We start from the raw sequence: 21660 nt of genomic DNA, 5'->3' as shown, positions 1-21660 counted from the left end.
CTATAAATTCATCAGGCATTTTATTTATTTTTGCTGTTGCTGCTTTGCTTGCCCCAGGTACCTCTCCAATCGCGGTCAGATACGGGGGTGATGAGATTACACATTTGGCTCTTCTTATTGAGAGAAACACCTAACCTAGGACTTTCAAATAGGTAGTACTTGTTTTATCAGTCCTAAAGGAATGAGAGGTATAGGAGAATTACAAAGCTTCACAATTAGGTTCTAGAGGTAGTATGGCAAGAGGCAGTGAGCAAAGAGAACCTTAAGAGTCATTCTAGAACGCCCCACAGGGGAGATTCTTGCACAGGAGTCCCACCTGATAGGAAGGGACCTCAGATCTAACCAACCAGCTTCTCCTAATGACTGGCAAAAGGTGGCATTCCAGGGACAAGCCACTGGAGAAAGTGAGCTAGAGGTATGGGAACTCTGACTGGTTCCAGGTGGAAAGAGGCTGCCCTGGTTTATTTACTGTAATCACTGCACTAAGAAAAGGCAATGAAATGAAACATCTTGATTTCAAGAGCGTCCTGGGAACCAGGCGGAACACAGCTCCATTAATCACACAGCAGCACATAATCAACACACGTGTACCGCAGGAGGAACCTGCTTCCCAGGATTCGCCCGGGAGAAAGAACACGTTTGGGAAGGATCACAGTGGGGGGACACGAGTTTTCCAAAGCTGCTCTCTGCACAGACACCGACAACCAGACCCATTCACAAAGCTCCATCTTTTGGCTCAGCCAAGTTTGGCTGTCAGAAATGTTTAAATATGGAAAAAAATAAACAGTTGCAACACGTTTCTGTGCAGAGATTTGCCTGAGCCCCTTTGTGATGTAATGGGAAACACGGCATTCAGGCTACCAGCTGTAGAATAAACAGAACTTCGAGGGTTAAAAGGAACTGAACTTTCCACGACCCCATCTGTAGAGAAGAAAATAATAAGAGGAATGATGCACTGCCCCACAGCTCTGATAGTTTATCCTCCGGTCCCGGCTGCAGAGACAAGCACCGGATGTGATAGGGCTGCTCAGGGCCGCCTCCGAGGTTAGCGCTGCCCATGGGAGACGCACAGGGAGGCTCTTCCAGTTCTCCACTTCCTCCCCCAGTGCCCTGCTGGCCACTTGAGCCCATTGCCTGAGTCTGATCCCACAGCGCTGGTGAGCTCTGGCCAACAGGCATTGCTCGGTTGCAGAGCAGCAATTTGGAAAATAAACAGGAAAGACGACAGTGAGAAGGAAGAAGGTGAAAAGTCTCCCAGCTGAATTCTTGGCTTGAGGGCCCTGGTTGGTGCAGCGCAGGTCAAGGCTGCTAGAGGACATAGACTGGTGGGAGGGTGCTGGGGGGAGGAGGATGGAAGGGTACAGTGTCTGGGTGGGGTGAGATAGCAGCATCCCTGGTCAGAGAAGCAGCAGAAAATTACCCATGGCTGGCACAGTGGGAGGCCCCACATCTCTCTCTCATCCTCCCACCCCTACCATTTTGGATCCAAGAAGAAGAAATATGTGGTACCATGTGGTTCTCATTACCAAGCTCTCCTGTCCCCTAGGGCTCAGATAAACCAAAACTGACTCCTCCCAGAAATTGCTGGCCACCACTAGGGACCCCTGCCCACATCTGCCTATTGCCCATTGCCACCCACCTTGTACCAAAACCTTAAGACTCACTGCAAAAATAAGGTGGATCAGAGTTCCTACTTCAAAACTGATTTGTAAGCCAGGAGCTGATGCCAAAAGACATAGGAAGTGCCCTGAGTCCCTAATTCAGAAATATAAATAAAAGTGGTCCAAGGGCCAAGCTAGACAGCAGAATGAAGGGAATACACAAAATGCTTTGATGAAAGACCATTTCTGCCCCGGTCAGTTCAAAGTGATCACATATTTGAACTCTTGATTCTGAGCAGGTGTTTTCTTCTTGGGTCCCAGAGGGATCACCCAAGCTTGTTCATATTTCCCATCACCATTATCTCCTCTCACTGAATACCACAGACAAGAATACGACTATGTGAATATCCACAGAACACGCACAGCCCTACAGGGCAGTGGGGCGTGTCGAGAAACTAACACTAAAAGAAAGAAGTGCTTTGCAAAAATTAGGTGATGCTTTTGAACCGAAAAGTCAAAATATTTCTGAGAGGTGACAGGCCAGCACTGTAGCAGGCTGAGCCTCTGCCTGTGGCACCAGCATCCCATATGGGTGCCAGTTTAAGTCCCAGTGGCTTCATTTCTGATTCAGCTCTATTCTAATGCTCTGGGAAGGCAGAGGAGGAGGGTCGAAGTCATTGTGCCCTTGCACGTACATGGGAAACTTGGAAGAAGCTCCCAACTTTGGAAAGGCCCAGTTCCAGCCACTGAGGCCATCTGGGGAGTGAACCAGCAGAGAGTGGAAGACCACTCTGTCTGTTTCTTCTCTTTCTATAACTCTGCCTTTAAAATAAATATAAAATAAACCTTAAGAAAAAAAAGAAAAAGACAAAAACGATGATGAAGAAGGAAGGGGTAGTAGATTCCTGGACCAGGCATCAGCACTGTAGCTCACTCTCATCAGGCCCCGGCTGGGAGGTTGGTCCCATGGGTGAATACAGTCTTTCCTGTCTGAGTGGAAGGAGAAAAGCTTAGCTTTTTCCTGCTTTAGTTCCTTATCCCAATGAGGAACACCCCCTAACCTTCACCTCTTAGCAGCCCTTGGACCCTGAAGGACTCAAGATTGGCTTGGGCCAGAGTCCAAAGTCAAACATGGATGGCTACAAGGAGCTTTAAACAACTCCCAGTCTTGTGGATGAGCTTTGGACAGGACTTCCTAAAAGGATTTTCTGACCTCAAAAAGCTCTGATTCTAAATGGATCCTCCAGAGTGCTGTGGGCTCATGCAAGTCCTCCAGCTTGTTCCAGTTCAACTTGTACTTGGAGGAAACTCCTACAGCCCAAGAAATCCCATTAAAGTTAGGGTGAAGCCTTCACCAAGCGGACACAAAGCAGCCAGAGAATATGAAACTGTCCAATGAGCCCGTTTATGGCTCCCAGAAAGGTGGCAAGGGAGTCTCTCAACAGCTGTGATGTGATTAGTGAGTAGGGATCAGCAGTTGCAGGGCGACCCACTGGCCCAACTCCATAGAACACACCACACACCAGGAGAGCAGACCCCTGGCTGGAGTCTCAACACCAGATCCTAGCTCAGGACAGACCGGCAGTGAGGAGTGAGAGGTATGCACTCAGAACCCAGGCTCTCTCCCTTCCCTACAGACATGCATTCACTGACTCCACCAGGAAAGGAAAAAAATAAGAGTTAATTTACTTTTTATTGCCTCAGAATTCCAAGGTTTAATGTAGCTGTCAGTTTGAGTGCAGTGCAGCTGCTGGCCGATACAATGCAGCCCAGGCCAGCCCAGGTGACTGGGGAAACACATTTCACAGAAATGAACCAACACACACTCTTGCCTGGTTGTTTGGGGGATATTGACTTGGGGAATCAGATTAACCCTTCAGGCTGGGGTTAGTTCTGCAAACAGCATTAGAAAAGCAGCTTCAATCCAGAGAACTGCGAAGCCATACTCCCAGGAGGGCCAGTGGGTTTCTGTGTTTCTGAGTTTGAGCTTTCTCATAGGAGATGTTACCCAACTACAGCATGCTCCATGCTCCAAAGATTAAGGTGTGAGGTATGTGAGGCTATTATATCCCACCAATCTAATTCCTCGCCTGGAACGCAGAAAGAAAGGCAGATCTGCCAGCTCTACAGGGAACAGGTCAGGTGGGACTTTCCTAAAAACCCCAAATGGCGTAGGACTGAGAAAAGGATAGAGTCTGGAAGGAGATAAGTGCTAAGGCTTGATCAGGACTCAGTCCATCTTTCTGGGAAATATAAGGAGGACCGAGGGCTCACTCCTTCATATTTTCACTGGAGGAACAGCCTGACTGGTGATTAATATCAAGTACAATGACCCCATGTTACAAGCCTGCAGGGGCCTGTGGAGGTGGCCATTTCCTGTGTAATACCAGCTTGTTTAAACACTAACATTCAAACTCCACAGCTGCAGAACAAACCCGGAAAGAGTTGAGTGAGAAGAAGCCCTGCATTGTGTTTCAGAGCTATAGATGATCAGAGAGGTAGTACAGATGGGAAAGGACTTGGAGTCTTCTGGCTCCTGGGGTGAAGAGATGTGGAAATACAGCCAAGATGGCACAGATTCTGGGCACAAGGAAGCTGAAAAAGAGAAAGGTTCATGGAACACAGCCACAAAGGTGAAAGACAAACGGCCTCAAGAAAAAGACAAAGGAAAGTCTTCTGGACACACTAAATCTGGTTTTTAAAAGGGTCAAGTAAGATCATCATTGCCCTGATGGCTTTCTCAGGCAACTGGAGAAAACTGCAGGAGGTGGGCCGATCACAGCACAAAGGGAACTGAATCCAAAATACCTGAGCTTTAAAAATGGCTTAGCAGGCCCCCTGGAAAGCCACAATGTCATGCTACTGCTTACCACGGGGTGAGGATCTGGTTCTGGTACCAAAGTGGCAGATAGTTTAACATGTCCTGGGATGAGGTAGTGAGATTTAGGAAATAGAAACATTGTCTTTCAGATGCCATCACGATACAAGAAAGACACAAAAGTATCAGGTCTCTCTTTTCTAGAAGACAAGGGCAGCAAGAGACTGTTCTCCAAGAACAAGAGATGTTTATTGGGTGACCCTAGAAATGTTAGGACATCGTTGAAGATGAGCCCTTCTACCTTTCCAGTTTATACAAACAAATCAGATCTGGTCTTTGGAGAGTCCCCAGCTCTAAATCAGTTTTGTCCAATAATCACATTCTGAAGCTTGGTCATCCTGTATTACTCCAAGAACATGGACTTCACATTCTAAACTGTGTAGCTGGGACCTTATGGCCCACAGCAGGTCATGGTAACCTCCTACCAGGATTTCTTAAGTACCAGACCACCTCTACAGTACCCTCTCAGCCCTCAATCTCTATCTAGGTCAGAGCTTTATTTGATTGCAGTTCTTCCAAGCCACACGCTTGTGCACAGCCTCTGTCACATCATCATGGTGTGTTAAACCCATCAGCACTCTGTGTTTGGGAATGAGCAGCCCCTAGGGGATCTCGACATCGCCATGGCAAGAGTGGAGCCCTCGGCGGCCTCCCTGGTGCTGATTCTCACGGTTCCTGCCTCTCCAAACTTTTAGCTGTAACCACTCCAACACGTCTTCTTAGTTTAGCACATACTGGACCCAAATAACCTCAGCCCAGAGCTGGAAATTACTCTCCCTGGGGTCAGCTGCTGTACCCTGCCGGGGTCAGACCAGAGCCTTAGGCCAACACCCCTTCCTCTCACAGGGAACCCTATGGGAGGTGTGGGGAGGGGATGGAAGTTTCTGCCGTGGGAGAGATCACGTGTGCCCCACACTCAGCACTTGGAGGAAGAGGAACCCCTTGGTGCCAGGCTGTAGTGCTGACGCCCCAACCAGGAGCCAGGGAGACTGGGTGGGGAGCCAGGGTAGCAAAGGGGCTTCCCACAATCACTACCACTTCCTTCAGGGAAGTGCTGATGGACTATTACTTAGTGACCTCCTAAAATGCCCTTTTGGGAAGACGTATTAAGTGTCCTTGAAGGGGTGCCGATTAGACTTGGGATTAGTTCTTATTTCAGAACTGCCCTATGAGACTGAGTGAACTAGCTAATTTTTTTTTAACTTAAAATTTCTTAACCAACTGTAGGTTCAGCACTTGTAGACTCCCTGAGGAAACTGGCCAACTACACACTCCCTTGTATCCCTAGTCCCCCATACGACAGTACTTCAGAGGGCTCCCTACAAGTCTTTTCCAGTGTGCTCTGCAGACTACATAAGACAAACCATGAAAAAACAGCAAGTCCAGAAATTCTGAGAGGTTTTTTTTTTAACAGTACTCCAATCCAACAGTGTGATAAATGCATCCGAGCTACAATTAGGAAGATATATAGCATCAGAATGCGAAGGTCTGGGCAGCCTGGTGAAACGCGGGCTCTCCAGGGCCCCAGCTATGTTTCCCATTATGTAACCCTGGTCATGGGCAGACAGCCAGACTCCAAATGAAAAAGAGACTCTGGCTTGGCACTGATTCTATTTTCCTATCCTCATTCGGGGTCAGCGCAGTGTCATACAGCTGCAGAGAAAGCTCTGGGGATTAAAGCTGGGAAAGCCTCCAAGACCAGGACCTGGGTTCAAGTACCAGCTGAAAGCAATAAACCAACTGCCACAGCTGGGCTAGGTTTGGATGTTCTCAAAGTCCCCTGACTCTTTCACTTACTGAGAACTAGAGATCAAGATGAGGGAAGATTTGGCCTCAGCAGAGACTGTGAAGTAAGGTGAGTCGTACCACTGCCCTGGCCTTGCCACAGGTCCTGGGATGCCAGGGCCCTCTGTGCTTATGCTCCTGGAAGTTTGCTGCTCTGCTCCTCTCCATCAGCTGACATACACACCTTTCCTCACACTCACAACAGGCCTAGTACAGAAGTTATGAAAGTGTGCTGAAGCCACGCTAACACATGGGGTAGGTAAATGGTCCTCTGAAGTTGGTGGTCTCTTCTAAACAGACCAAAGAACTTTGTACTGTTTTACGGTGGGAAAGGCCACTTTTTACACCAATCTATAATCCTCTACACCAAAAATCTCCTGAGATAGAAGCCTCCCTATTACAACCTCTAACAGGTGACACGCTGGGTCTGACTCACAGGCCTACTAAGTGCCATTTTGAGGGAAGGCACAAAGAGTCCTGTAGCTGCCTGAAGCATTCTCACAGTGCTGCTCATCCACCATCATCCTAGGTGTTCCACATGAACAGGAAGCAGAGTCATGTGGGCAAAGAGGAGAAAATAAAGGTCACTAATTACAACTTTTGAAATCCTTAGGTCAGTGGAGGATGCTGCATAAGGAAAGCGTACCAAAGAAAGACAGGGAGGGGAAATAGGGAGCAGGAGGAAATAAAGGTCCAACATGTCAGAGTGACCATCTGGGAGTGGGCTTTCTGGAGGAGAAGCAAACCTGGCCACCTTATCTCAGGGATGAAGGAGGACAAATGCAGGCAAAAACCATGGAAAGCACGCAACAGAGAGGTGCTAAGTGGCAGTCAGGACAGGTTTGCTCTGTTGAACTTTGACATCATTCCTTAACTATATCATCGAGTTGGGCTCCAAGACAGCAAGCCTTCCTTTATGCTTAAGTGTGCACTCTAAACAAGACCAGTTGCTGATAAGATGACAGAAAGAGCACAGAGGTATTTTATCCTTGATTATGCTGACATCCGGAGCCCAGACTGGAGTCAGAACACACAAAGTGGTGCTCACAGCTACAGGAACTTCTTTACTGGGCAATTAGATTCAATACATTTTGCTCTCCCTGTGAAGAAAAGTCTGAAAAGACTAAGCAAATATGATTCACGTTTCCCAACCCCAAACCCCTCCCTCTTCCCTTATCCAGCATCCCCCTTCCACCCTGCAACCTCTCTGTAGCCCAGGATGTGAAATCCAGCTGGGGATGGCCGTAGCTTAGACCACGTGCCCAGCTGCAGATTGAGTCCTTGCCCAAAGATGGGCAGCGGCTCGCAGAGCCGGCAACGGGCCATTTGCTGCAGCATCCAAAGGGAAAACAGACTCAGCACCTCAAGCATATGAAGCCCAGTACTTCCTGTGTGAGCTTTCCATTTCCTCAGCCAAATAAAAGCCAAGGGAATGGGAGGGAGGAGGGATGAAGGGAGACATGTGGCAGCAGAGAGTTAACAGACCTGACAGATCAGGCTGTGGGTGAATGGAGACTGAGTGGACTGTATCTAAGGGACCTGTGGTTGTGAGGTGAGGTGACCCAGAGAAGGCCCAGGGACAGAGGTCTGCTGCCTCATCCCTTAGGCGAAGAGAGGAAGGATTAACGAGCCCTGCTCAGGCTCAGAGACCGTGGCTTGGACACTTGGGAGAGCTGAGTCCTTTCTTGGCATTTTCTTTCAAGTCCAGACTGTTTCCACTGCTGGGAAACATGGCCCCTCCCAGCATCTCTATCACTTTCTTTTGGTGGCCCCTAGCTGCCCAGCTCAGAGCTCAACCCAGATTCACGTGGGGTGTATTTTGGAAATCTAGGAGAACACATAGGAAGGATGCAGAGAACTATACCATGCCATGAACATTATCTATTCAGTTATAGAACCAGAGCTGGGGGTGGAGGAGACAGGGACAGCAGAATTAACACTTCAAAGGTGACTGTCAGGGTGAGAAACAAGGGGGAAAAAAATCTAATTGGAGGGTTGGGGTGGGTTAGCCCACACACATCCACATAGAAAAATCAACTGCTGCTGCCTCCCCTCTGTGGTTTACCTATGGATTCAGTCACACAGCTGTTCCCCAATCCACTCCACAGAGGTGTCACGGGTATAGCCACCATCCCTCCTCTTATCCTCCTATATGCACCCCTCCTCCAGGCCCTCCCAAGAGCACAGAAGAGGATGCTGAATGACCTGAAATATACACTTACTTTCAACCCAGAGACCAGTGAGAGCCCACAATGCAGAATCGGGGTGAGGGGCACGGAGTAAAGGCAGAGAAGGAGAAAAGAAACATAAAAGGAGAAAGCAAAGCAAGGCAAATACACCCAGAGAGGTGGAGATAAGAAGAAAATGAGAAAGGGATGGACAGTGAACAAAGTCAATGAGAGAAGTAGTCTGTATGCACACACATGAAGACCCCACCGTGCATGTGAGCACCCAGTGACCCCAGTACAGAGAAAGCAGCACACGGAAACAGGCACCAAGTCAGTAAGCCTTTTCTGTGATGGACTAGAGGTAAATATGTGAGGCTCTGTGAGCCATTCAGTCTCGTGGCAACCCCCAGCTCTGGTGCTGTAGTGTGAAAGCAGGCACCAACAGAGCAGAGACAAATACACAAGGATGTGATCCAACACCACCCTAATGGACACGGAAATCTGACTTTTGCATCACTGTTACAACTCATTAAACGGTGTTCTTATGAATTTTTTTCAATCATTTAAAAATGTAAACCATTCTTAAGATTGTAGGTCATTGTTTGCTGACCCTTGATATAGATAGACACACATAACAGACGGTACAAAAGAAGCAGGCAAGGCACAGAGTCCGGGAGGCCAAGGCCAGCCAAGCCAAGCAGGCAGACATCGAAATGCACGCTCTCACAGGACACAGTTGCACACAGCAGTTCCAAGGGGATGAATGAAAACAGACTGGCATGGACCCACAATCAGACACAGACATGACCAGCTGTGATACATGAGCCTCATAAAGTGACACTGATAGGCACAGACACAGACATGAGCACATATGACCACAGATGGATGCATACAGACACAGCAAGAACCCCCAGCTATACAACTCCCCCCAGAAGCTGACACACAAAACTTTCAAAGTCAGACACTGAGACACACAGACTCACAGGCACACACAGGTAAATGGACCCAGACAAGCCTGGAGGCAGACAACCCAGGCACAGATAGAGACAAAGACACAGGCAAAAGGAACAGCTACACATGGTTGCACAATATTGTAGATGTAATTTATATAACAGAATTGTAAACTTAAAAACGATTAAGGGGGAGCTGGCACTGTGGAGCAGTGAGCTAAGCTGTTGCCTTCAATGCCAGTGTCCCATGTCGAAGTGCTGGTTAGATTCTTGGATATTCCACTTCTGACTCAGCCCCTTGCTAATGTGTCTGGGAAGGCCCAAGTGTTAGGGAATCTATTATCCATGTGGCCAGGAGTTCTAGGCTACTGGCTTCAATTTAGACCATCCTCCACTATTGTAGCCATTTAGACAGTGAACTAGTACATGGAACACAGGTCTCTTCTCTCTCATTCTGCCTTTCAAACAAATAAGTTTATCTTCAAAAAAAAAAAATTAAGAGGTGGGCACTGCAGGTTAAGCTACCACCAATGACACTGGGTCTCATACTGGAGTGCCAGTTCAAGTTCTGGCTGGTCCACTTGTGATAGAGCTCCCTGTTAATAAGAGTGGGAAGGCAAAAGATGATGCTCCACGTAGCCTGAAGCCCCTGCCGCTCACATGGGAGTCCAGGATGGAGTTCCTGCTTTTGGCCTGGCCTGGCACAGTCCTGGTTGTGGTGGTGTCTCTCACTCTCTGCAACTCTACCATTGGTTTCTTTTTTAAAGATTTATCTTATTGTGATTGGAAAGCCAGATATACAGAGACGAGGAGAGACAGAGAGGAAGATCTTCCGTCCACTGATTCACTCCTCAAGTGGCTGTAACAGCCGGAGCTGAGCTGATCTAAGGCCAGGAAGTTCTTTTGGGTTTCCCAGTGGGAGCAAGGTCCTGAGGTTTTGGGCCGTCCTTGACTGCGTTCCCAGGTCACAAGCAGAGAGCTGAATGGGAAGTGAAGTAGCTGAGACACGAACCAGTGCCATATGGTATCGCAGCACTTGCAAGGGGAGGATTAATCAGTTGGGCCATTGCACCAGTCCCTACCATGACTTTTTAAAAAGGAGAAAAGGCCCATAAAAGATACATAAACATGTACACACAGACACACCCAGGCAGCCACACATACTTCAAGACTCGCATACCCTGGCTGACAAATGCTTTGAGGAACTATGTTGAAATAAGAGACAGAAGCAAAAATGGTGAGAAGGAATGAGTGAATGAAGAGAGGCAGGCACTCACCCTTCTCACATGCTAAGATCACACGAAAGATGCACAAAGAAAAACTAAAGGGAGAGCAGGCCGGAGGTTATGTCTCTCATACACTCGTCCAGACACATCTGGACTTTAGGGGCAGCTGGGGGTTACTGCAAGTGTATGTGCAAGAGGACGAGGAACAGAACTGGGGGACAGACATAACCCAAAGCATCAAAGGACAAGGAAGGCATACATGCAAGGGAAAAACCGAAATGCACATCAAGAAGGAACAGAGAAATGGTGGGGTGTAGGTAGGAGGAAACGAAGAGGAGAGGCCGGAGCCAACAACACTGAAGGAGCGGACAGGCTGACTCACCGTGAGGGAAGATCCAGGGACGTGGGCGGGGGATTCCAGGTGTCCGGATGCCCAAGCATCCAGTCTGACCAGACTTTGACACTGGGAAGCAGTTCCTTCAGGTCTGGTACGAAGGAAGACACCTTGATGTCATCCTGGTCGTCCTGATCCTCTGGAGAAGATGGCTGAGCTGTGGAGACAGAGGGCAACAACTGGGCCTGTGTTTGCTGTGAGCCCTGAGTGAGGTCTGAGGGGCTAGGATGCTAGCACACTCTGAGGGAAAGACACCAGGTCCATAGGAAAGCTGAGTCTGGGCCTAGAAGTAGGATAAGTAAGGACAAGAGGATTCTGAAAATTAGAACAAAGAACCAGTGCACCAAGTTTGCTCCTTGAAAAGACTGTATCCACCTCACCTGGGCCTGTTGAAGTCACTGGTCTGGACTCTAGGTCATGTTCAAGCTTTCCTTCAGTCCAGTGCCAAGATGGCACCAGAGTCCCTGCCAAGACTGCATACCTGAGCTAAAAAATCATGAAGAGACAGCACAGAAACCCAAACTGTGTGTCATTCTACAAAATAAATGGCTCATATGCTTCAAAAATGTCAAGGTCATGAAAGACAAAGAAAGGTTGAGAAACCATTCTGCTTTGGAGGTACTAAAAGGATAGGGCATCTACGTGCAGTGCACGATCTCGTTTTATTCTGAAACAGCAGAGTGTTGTTTGAGGCAATAAGAATGTTACTAGGATGGCTGGTAAAAACTGAGTAACACCTGTAATATTCTATCAACATCCTGATTTCCATCAGAGATTTTAAAATGTCTCTTTTAAATATCTGTGAGTAAGCACTGCTATATCTACAAATTCAAATCAAATGGTTCAGAAGAAATGATAAGATTTAACAAATGTGTGTGTTATGTACATAGATTAAAGCAATATAATAAAATGTTAGCAGTGAGGGGGCTCTGGGGGAACAGTACATACGAATTCTTCACACTTTTTTTTGCAACTGTCTTATAAATTTGAAATTGTTTCCAAATAAAAAGGAGAAAAGGGCAACCCAACACTGGAGGCATTCGCGGGGTTGGGGTGTGTGTGTGTGTGACAGAGAGAGAGAGAGATGATGGGGTCTCATTAACTCACTTGATCTGGAATGAGGTCTTCTGTTCTACCTAACAATGATGACCACTACAACTAGACTTGGAATTCCAAAGGCAGTCATTCGAGAGATCGAATACTGCCTCAACCCAAGCACTAAAAGTCCAGTGAGTCTCCTAAAGATGCTTCTGTGTGGGCCCGGCGCGGTGGCGCAAGTGGTTAAGTCCTCGCCTAGCACGCCCGGGATCCCATATGGGCGCCGGTTCTAATCCCGGCAGCCCCGCTTCCTTTCCAGCTCCCTGCCTGTGACCCGGGAAAGCAGTCGAGGACGGCCCAAGGCTTTGGGACCCTGCACCCGCGTGGGAGACCCGGAAGGGGCTCCTGGCTTCGGATCTCGACCGTTGCGCTCACTTGGGGAGTGAATCATCGGACAGAAGATCTTCCTCTCTGTCTCTCCTCTCTGTATATCCGCCTTTCCAATGAAAAAATAATAAAAATAAATCTTTAAAAAAAGATGCTTCTGTGCTCAGCAGGTACCAGCCAAAGAGGAGCACAGAGACAGGAGGAAAACCAAAACATCAATTATGAATTAAAGTGGAAAACTATGTTTTTGAGTTTTTCTAAAGATGTAGGAACAGGGCCCAGCACAGTAACCTAGCTGCTGAAGTCCTCAACTTGAATGCTCCAGGATCCCATATGGGTGCCAATTCTAATCCCGGCAGTCCCACTTCCCATCCAGGGCCTGGGAAAGCAGCTGAGGACAGCCCTAAGCCTTGGGACCCTGCACCCAAGTGGGAGACCTAGAGGAGGTTCCTGGCTCCTGATCAGCTTCGGATCAGCACAGCACCAGCAGTTGCGGTCACTTGGGGAGTGAATCATCGGATAGCAGACCTTCCTCTCTGTCTCTCCTCCTCTATGTATATCTGACTTTGCAATAAAAGTAAATAAAAATCTTCAAAAAAAAAATGCAGAAACACATGGCATCCCATAAGCACAGGAAAATTTTAAGTGTCCAAGGAGCAAAGCAGGAGAGAACAGCTCTACTGAGAGGGATGAGGGATGACAGCCTCAAATGTAACCGGGCTGCAAGAGGAGGGGGACCAGGGAAATAGACACAGGGAAGAAAAGGAATGAACAGTAGAGAGAAGATGCTGGAAAGTGACTTGGCAATGTCAGGCCTCCTGGACTTGGCCAGGGGACCCTCCTGCTTACCTTTGGCAGACTCCTGAAGTAAGCAGGTACAGCGCCTAACCAGCAGAGAAAACATGGCCAGGCCCAGGGCAGCAGCCTGCTCCTGGATCACAGAGCGGCACTCCTCCGGGAAGCAGTCTGGGGAGGGAAAGGAAACTAGGTCAGGTCTCCGCAGCCAGCAGCAATTCTCCCCTGCTGTACGAGCTGCACATCCTAAACCTTGCTTCTCCGTCCTCATCTAGGATGGGGTGGTAACATTCCCTCTTGCCAAGGCAGACTGTACAGTAAAAGATGACAATGCACGACAAATGCTCACCAAGATGACTGGCAGATAGGTAACTGCTAATATTGTATCAGGATCATCACTGTATACTCTGCAACTCAGCACTTCCTGAAGCCCAGTCATCTTGAGGTGGGCACTGGGATTGGAGCTGCAGGGACTTTGCCTTTAACTGACTACTGCAAATGGAAAGCTATGGCAACAAAAACCCAAACTCCACTTATTCAGTCTATGTAATGTACAGTTCGCAGGAGCAACACATTAATTAAGATCAGAAAAATACAGATTTAAAACTTATCTTCTTACATCACTTATCTTTGATTTCACCCTCACTTCCGCCTAATTGAACACAGATAGCACAAACAACCTATTTTCACAGAAACAGTTCATTTCTTTTTAAGAACAGATACCACAGATTTGTGTCCCTGTGGACTAAGGGGCCTGCAAAATATTTGTGCATGCATTTGAAAGGCAGGGAGAGGAGAGTGAGAGACAGGTATCTTCCATCTGCTGGTTCCCTCCCCAGATGCCACACCAACTAGGGTTAAGCCAGTATGAATTTAGGGATCCAAATATTTGAGCTATTACCTGATGTCACTCAGGATGCATAACAGTAGGAAACTGGATCAATGGTGCAGCCATGACTAGAACCTAGGGATGCCAATATGGGACACAGGCATACTAAATGGCAGCCCAACTGCTGTACCAAATGCCTGCCCCCTGCAGACTCATTTTTTAAAAAAGTGTATTTACTTCAAAGGCAGAGAGAAGAGATTCCCCATCCATTGGCTCATTTTCCAAATGCCTGCAACATCCAGGACCAGGCTGGATAAAGCCAGGAGCTTGGGTTTCCACCCAGGTTTCCCATGTGGGTAACAAGGACCTGAGTACTGAAGCCATCCCTTGCTGCCTCCAGGATGCACATTAGCAGGAAGGTGAAAACAAGGAATGTAGCTGAGACTGGAACACAGACACTGTGGATATGAGGCATGGCCATCCCAAGTGGCATCTTTTTTTTTTTTTCTATTAGAAAGGCAGATTTACAGAGACAGGAGACACAAAAAGATTTCCCATCCACTGATTCACCTCCCAAATGGCTACAATGGTCAAAGCTCAGTTGATCTGAAGCTGGCAGCTAGGAGCTGCTTCTGGGTGTCCCACATGGGTGCAGGGTCCCAAGGTACTGGGGCCACCCTCCACTAATTTCCCAGGCCGTAAGCAGGAAAGCTGGATCAGAAGTGCAATCAGGACGTGAAGGGGCACCCAAATGGGATGCTAGCAACACAGAGTGAAGGATTAGCCAGTTGCATCACCATGCTGGGCCCCCCAAAATGGTATATTAACTGTGGCATCCAATGCCGGCCTCCAGAAAGAATTAAATTTTATGTAACAGTAGTCGGTAATTAGTCAATGTTAGTTTGATTTTCTTTGTATGTATAAATTCTTATTCCCACAGCTAAAAAATAAATTGGGCTCCACATATCAGCATGCTTGTTTCTTCACAGGTCACTGACAGGAACTGTCTCTTGACAGACAGCCTTTGGTGGGAGCTACTTACACTCTCAAACCCTTGCCCAGTGCATCTGAACTGAAGAGTCAGTGCAACCAGAAGAAAGCAGCCTAGTCTGCAGCCTGAGAGGAGGAGCCAAGCCAACACCGCAGGAGACGGGGCAAGGGCCAGGCTCACCATCTCAGCAGCAACTGATCTGTGAATTCTCTCTTTAACACAGAACTCTCAGCCTCTCTTAGTGTTAAAAGGATAATTAGTCACATGTTTGATCTCTGTCCCTGCTTGTGTTTTAGCCTCAGTAGCCAAGAGGGAGACCTCTGCTAGCTCACTGGTCTTGTCATTACAACCTAATTGAAGCTGTTATTCCAGGAGATGTTACACAACCACAGCTATTCCTAGCAGTCTTCAATATAGGAGCAAGTGTGACTGCAGTATACAAAGCCAGACCCCCAAAGCACTTCGAAAAGCCTAAGAAGGAGCCAACTGCTGCTCTGAAGGTTCCAACAAGCAAACAGCATCAGTGCAGCAATTCTTTTGTGCCTTTTCCACTGTCCTTCCAGATGCACATTGGTCCCAAATGTTACCTCTAATATTGCAACAGTGGTTGGCAGCAAGAATGTAGTAACAATCCATGTGACTAGAATTGCTCACTAGTTTTAATTCTCTTCTGGTAAGACACTAACTCTATTCAATAGAAAAGAAGCATCCAACAACCAAGAGAAGGAAGGATAGAAAGAAATGCAGGAAAAGATGTGCAAGCCATCCCAAAGCAAGTTGCCAACCTCATCACTCCACCCGTGGAGCAACAGTACTGTCAGTTCCACCCCAGTCAGGCACTGCCAGCAGCCTGTCTCTAATTAGCCACAAAGCCTGGAATGAGGGAATAAATCCAGAACAGAGGAAGCTGGGATAGAATAAGTGGAGGCCACATCCTGGAAGTTGACACAGAGTCAACATTTTTGTACTTTTGTCAAGTGGGCATCTTGGCAGAAGTTATTCACATGCCCAAGGCGAGACGGAATGGAGTTGGAGGGAGGGTGTGTCCCAGTTCCAAAAGTATGGCATTTTGAAAAGCATAAGGCTACAGTAAGACACTCTCAGTAGCCATGAGAAGGGTAGGAGATGATTCCTACGAAGCCCTTTTCTACTTTCAGGACAAATAACAATCTAAGGATAGAGTGCCTCTCAGAGTTCCAGATGGGATACACAGACTCAACGGTGAGAAAGAGCTGCTTAAGAGCAATGACACCTGCTCACCTCTGGCATCTTCCCTCAAGCTTCCTGCAGAAAGGTCTGGCGTAAGGTAGAGTCAGACTGATGGTAAGGTACAAACCAGTTGGCTGTTCTGCCCTGATGAAGCAGGTAGAGGTATCACAATCTGTCTAAGGGTCAGACTGGCTGTGTTAACTGGAAGGCCTGCCTTTCTCCATGCCTCAGTTATGAGCATTGTCACGTGTTAAGACCCCGTACTGTGTATTGTGAAGAACCCACTGCACATAAAACATGATCTCTGCAACCACAGCACCTCTCCACAGGGTAAAGGAAAATCATCATGTTCCCAAGCAACAACAGCAACTTGGATCCAGGGCCTCCAGAAAAAAATGTGCTTGGTGTAGGTATCTTCAAGGGATGCTCCTGGCCTCCCACTGGCTTCCACCGCCTAGAAGCTATAATGCCCCACTCCTCCCTTCAGAGTCTTCACTGCTGCACATGTGGGTGGAAAAACAGCATCTGCTTTCCTGGGCTCCACCCACTTCAAGGCGAGACCTAGGATACCAGCCCCAGTCTGACGCATGCCCATATACTTCCCTAAAGTCGGGCTGGGTCAGGCCAACAAACCACATGGGGTTGCAGAGGAAAAGGCATTGTTTGCCTTGGTATTTGCCTGGGTTCCTCTGGCTTTGTGTCAGGTAGCAGGAGCATGACTGAGCTGAGGAACTCATTAACACTGTGAAATGGCCTTTCCCCTTCTTTCCAAAAGCAGGCTTGCTCAAAGTTTAGGGGGATGGTTTTGACTAAGGAAGTCAGACGGAAATATTTCTTACCAAGAAAGTCACCTGAGGCCTGAACTTGGATCTGTCCCTCCCCACATGTGGGCAGGTGACTGTAGATCTCAATATTCTTGTGGCCAAATACCTGCAAAGTCCAATATTCTTTTAACTCCCATGTAACAGGGATACTTTTTCATCTTTCTGAGAGCATATTCATGGAAAACATAAACCAACTGTCGTCAAAGTTGTATGAAATCAGGAAATGGAGCGGCCGGGAGAAGGCTGCCATGTGGCCGGATGTTATGTATTTCTAATTAGTGCTATACATCTTTCAACAGCAAGTGTCCTTCTGCTGGGAAACACAACACACTGCCCTTGTTATTGTAACTGTCAGAGAAGTGCTTAAACAGATAATCTCCAGGAAAAGTGATAAACACGTCCCCTCTCCCACCAGTGTGTGTGCGATGGTGCTGCCAAAGCAAAGCTGTGCCTGACGGCTCCAGGATGGCAAAGCATGCTCCAGCAGGAAATGGGAGTGAGGCAGCAGGGCTGCTGAGAGAAAGAGAGGGAAGAGCAGGGAAGGGTGGGGAGGGGAGGCAGGCCCACCTGCATGGACCTCTAAGCCTAGCCAAGAAGCAATGGTTCAAGACCCTGTGCTTCTGTTCCACTCCTGAAACAGGGTAGCGAGTGTTTATCACAGAGATGTTTGGGGAGAAACACTATTAGTGAAGTGGTGTTTGGTTGATCACAACAAAATCTGGCTGTGCTGGAAGTAGCAGAGTTCCCTTGGCACACACAGCCAGCTGTGCACTGGCAAGAGGATGAGGGGAGTAGCAACGGAAAGACATGGGACAGGCAGCACATAGAGTCTGATACCCTGGCAACAGCAGAAGGGATGTGGATGGCTCTGGGACCCACAAGCCATTCTGGCAGAGCAAACCACCTCTCTACTGACTGCTTCACCAACAAGTGGAGAAAAATGTAGGCAAGACCATCCATTTGCCCATTTCCTCTCCACAGGCTCTCCCCTAGAGAGGAAATGAACGGTCAGTCACCTCTAAACTAACACCACCTGGAGGCGATTTGTTGGCTCTTATCTTTCAGACATAAGGCTGCTTTTCTCATGAGTCAGTCACCAGTCAGACACAGGGTTGGCACCGTTCCTGAGCAGCCCACCAAAACCTCCTTGTCTACGGGAAGTGGGCAGTGAGAGCATCTTTCAACCGCTGCTACATGAAGCAAAGTTGCCTGTGGCAGCTCCTGGCTGCAGAACAGGAGGGGGAGGCACTACATAGGAACCAGATAGATCTCTGAGCAAAAGCAGAGATGCCCATGCCCCCTAGGGCATGGTTTTATTTCCTGGAGAGTAGAAGGAGTGACTCAGAAAAATCAGGCACCGATATACTCAAGCAAATTACTCATGTTCAATGGCAGAACAGAGTGATACTGATGAGGCACGAGGCAAGCCATGACACATGCCTGAACAGGGGACAGTCAAGGGATGACAGAGGAACACAGAAAGTTCTTTCCCCCTATTGGCCCTCACTGTTGTACCTACTGCTTTGTTTGGATTTTCCAGGATTCTACTGCTCTTCTAGAAGTCTTCTGAAAGTGAAATGTGGGGGGAAAAAATCCCAATCTCTTAAGAAAGTGAGAACTCTCATTAATTCCAGAAACATTCATTTGGGTGCCCAACTGTGGCGAATGTAAAGGCAAACAGGACTGGACCTGGCACAATGGCTCAGTAGCTGAATCCTTGCCATGCATGTGCCGGGATCCCATCTGGGTGCTGGTTCATGTCCTGGCTGCTCCACTTCCATTCAGCTCCCTGCTTCACTTCCATTCAGCTCCCTGCTTGTGGCCTGGGAAAGCAGAGGTGATGGCCCAAGGCCTTGGTATCCTGCACCCACATGGGAGACCCAGAAAAGGCTCCTGGCTCCTGGTTTTGGATCAGCTAAGCTACAGCTGTTTCCACCACCTGGGAAATGAACCAACAGACAGAAGATCATCTTCTGTTTCTCTTTTGTAAATTTGCCTTTCCAATAAAAAAACTAAAATCTTTAACAAGCAAACAAAAAAATACAAATGTGATTCTGTGCCTGATGACAATCCAATAAAGGAAAATGAGTAGATTGCATGTACCTAAGAAACTAATTCAACATAATACAGCAAATGCTATAAACACAATGGAAGAAAGAGGGACCAGTGAGGTGGTAAAGCAGGTTAATCCTATGCCCATTCTATATGGGCACTGCCTTGTGCCCTGGCTATACCACTTGCCATCCAGCTTCCTATTCATGGCCTGGAAAGCAGTGGAGTGTGGCTCAAAGCCTTGGGTCCCTATACCAACATGTGAGACCCAGAACAAGCTCTTGGATCCCGATTTCAGGTCAGCTCACTCTGGCCATCACAACCACTGGAGCAGCGAACCAGGGATGAGCTCTCTCTCTCTCTCTTTCTCTCCTCTGCACATCTCAAGTAAAATAAATAAATATTGAAAAAAAAATAAAAAAGAAGGAAGATACTTTCTGTCACTGGGAGAAAGGAAATCACTTCAGTCAGTGTATGTTAGAAAAGATTTCACGGAAAAGACCATTTCTAAGCTTAGTTGCAAGATGTAAACCAAGATGGGATTGGTGGGTCTAGGAGGAACTGACTGTATGTGCTACACAAAGCACACAGGAACAGCACAGGGCTCTACACTCTGTATGTGGCTGGACTAGTCTGTGCTGCTAGAACAGGGAACAACAGCTAGCAAAAGGACATGCACTAAGTTTCTACATGAAGCTATAGTAATTAGCTTATGATGATAAACCTGATCAAAGTTTGTAACGGGAATGAGTTAAACAGGAAGGGAAATGAGTTAGAAAGCTAAGACAGCTTGTTTTCATGAACAGAAATTATGCAGAAAACTTTACAATGCCAAATAAATGTAACTTCTTCCTTACACAGGAGGGAGGGAGAAAGGTGTGAATAATACTGTGGAAAAAAGATCAAGAGCTGGTTGGTAATGCTGGTAGAGAAGGAAGGGGAAGACAGAGATTACCAGAACAGATCAAGAACACAAATATCCTCAGCGGGTTCCAAATCCTGGGGTAAAAAGTGGTAAAAGCCCACCAAAAAGATCTGAAGAAGGAGCAGAAGCTTGGGACCTGAGAACACCTGGAAGGGGGAGCTTCACGGGGAAGGGAGGATCCCCAGGCTCCCACCCACTTGGCTCCAGGCCCAGGCCTGTCATTCCAGAACAAAGACACTTCAGGGGGTCAGAAATCGCTGAGGAAGACCTTGCAAGAGGAGGCCTGGGAAGCCTGAACTGGCTCTCCCTGTGGAAGCCATTAGATATTCAGCACTTCATTTGTTTCCAATTCTTGTAGGAGTGCAGCTCCAGGCTGTGGGGTGAGAGGCTCCTCTCTGACGTAACCAGGAAGCAGCTGCAAAATTAAGGAATCCCTCATGACATCATAAAAAGCATCAATGGTTTACTGAGGAAAGTATAAAAATTATATATTCCCACATGATTCCTACCCCCAACATGATACCTCTTTCCACCCCTATACATTTGCCCAACACCCAGAAGCTACTTTGATGAACAGGGCACAAAAGGACAAACAAAACCCAGGAAGAGAAAGACCTCTGGTGCATTCACTACCGACCTATGTATTCGGATTTCAGTAAGTAATAACAGCTTGTACTGGCATAGTCAGTCATACATATAATTTTTTCCCAACAAAAACTATAAGCCCCTTGAGGGCAAGAACTATGTCAAGACTTCACTTCCTTGGTAATCACCATGATGAGAAGGATTAAGAAATATTTGCTGGACTGGTGTTTGGATCAGTGTTTAAGATACTGGCTTGAGACACCTGCACTCCATAACAGTGCCTAGTTTCAAGTCCTGGCTCCACTTCCAAATCAGCTTACTGTTAATCTGCCACCTGGGAGACAACAGGTGATGGTTCAAGTACTTGGGCACTGCCACCCATGTGAGAGACTGGGACTGAATTCCAGGCTCTTGGCAGAAGCCTGCCCCAAGCCTGACTTGGCCAGCCTTTGGAGAGTGAACTGGTAGATGGGAGCTACTGCTGTGCCTTTCAAAGAAATAAACAGTTGCTGTTCCTGATAGCAGACACTTGTCTCTCTCACTTGTGGATTCTAAACCTAAACATGATTCCACTGTAACCTAAGTAATACAAAAATACACTGAAAACTATGATAGGCACAGAGATTTCCATGTATTATCACAAAGCTTGCACAGGAGCTATTATTCTCCCTTTCTTAAGGAAGACAGGAGGATGGGGGGGGCATAAAATATCTTTTATTTACTGGTTCATTCCCCATTGGTTGCAATGTTCAGAGTTAAGCTAGGCCAAAGCCTGGAACTCCATCTGGGGCTCCTATGTGAGTGGCAGGGCCCACAGTACTTGGGACATCCTCTGTGCATTAGCAGGAAGCTGGATGGGAAATGGAGCAGATGGGACTTGAACTGGAGCTCATACGGAAGTAGGGGTGCAGAGGGTGATTCAGATGACAGCTTAACCTATTATGTCACATCATTGTCCCTTATGCTCCCTTGATAGCATTTGAAGAAACAAGCTTAAAAGGTTAAGCGATTTGCCTGTGCACA

At 47.5% G+C, this 21660-nt stretch overlaps 1 protein-coding gene across 2 annotated transcripts in view; it reads right to left on the bottom strand.

Annotated features, from left to right (window-relative positions):
* Positions 1-21660, bottom strand: part of SMG6 (SMG6 nonsense mediated mRNA decay factor) — a 227106-nt gene that overhangs the window by 103604 nt on the left and 101842 nt on the right. For both annotated transcript variants that reach the window (XM_041001461.1, XM_041001462.1), the window contains 2 exons: positions 13277-13393; positions 10991-11159 (listed from right to left, as the gene is read on the bottom strand). In XM_041001461.1, coding sequence (XP_040857395.1) covers positions 10991-11159; positions 13277-13393 — 286 coding nt within the window. The remainder of the gene's footprint in view (positions 1-10990; positions 11160-13276; positions 13394-21660) is intronic.

This window comes from Ochotona curzoniae, unplaced genomic scaffold, assembly GCF_017591425.1.
Source record: "Ochotona curzoniae isolate NIBS_2020 unplaced genomic scaffold, NIBS_Ocur_1.0 scaffold_2453, whole genome shotgun sequence".
Taxonomy (NCBI): domain Eukaryota; kingdom Metazoa; phylum Chordata; class Mammalia; order Lagomorpha; family Ochotonidae; genus Ochotona; species Ochotona curzoniae.
Note: the sequence above shows the minus strand (reverse complement) of the source record. Positions and strands in the feature narration are given on the sequence as shown.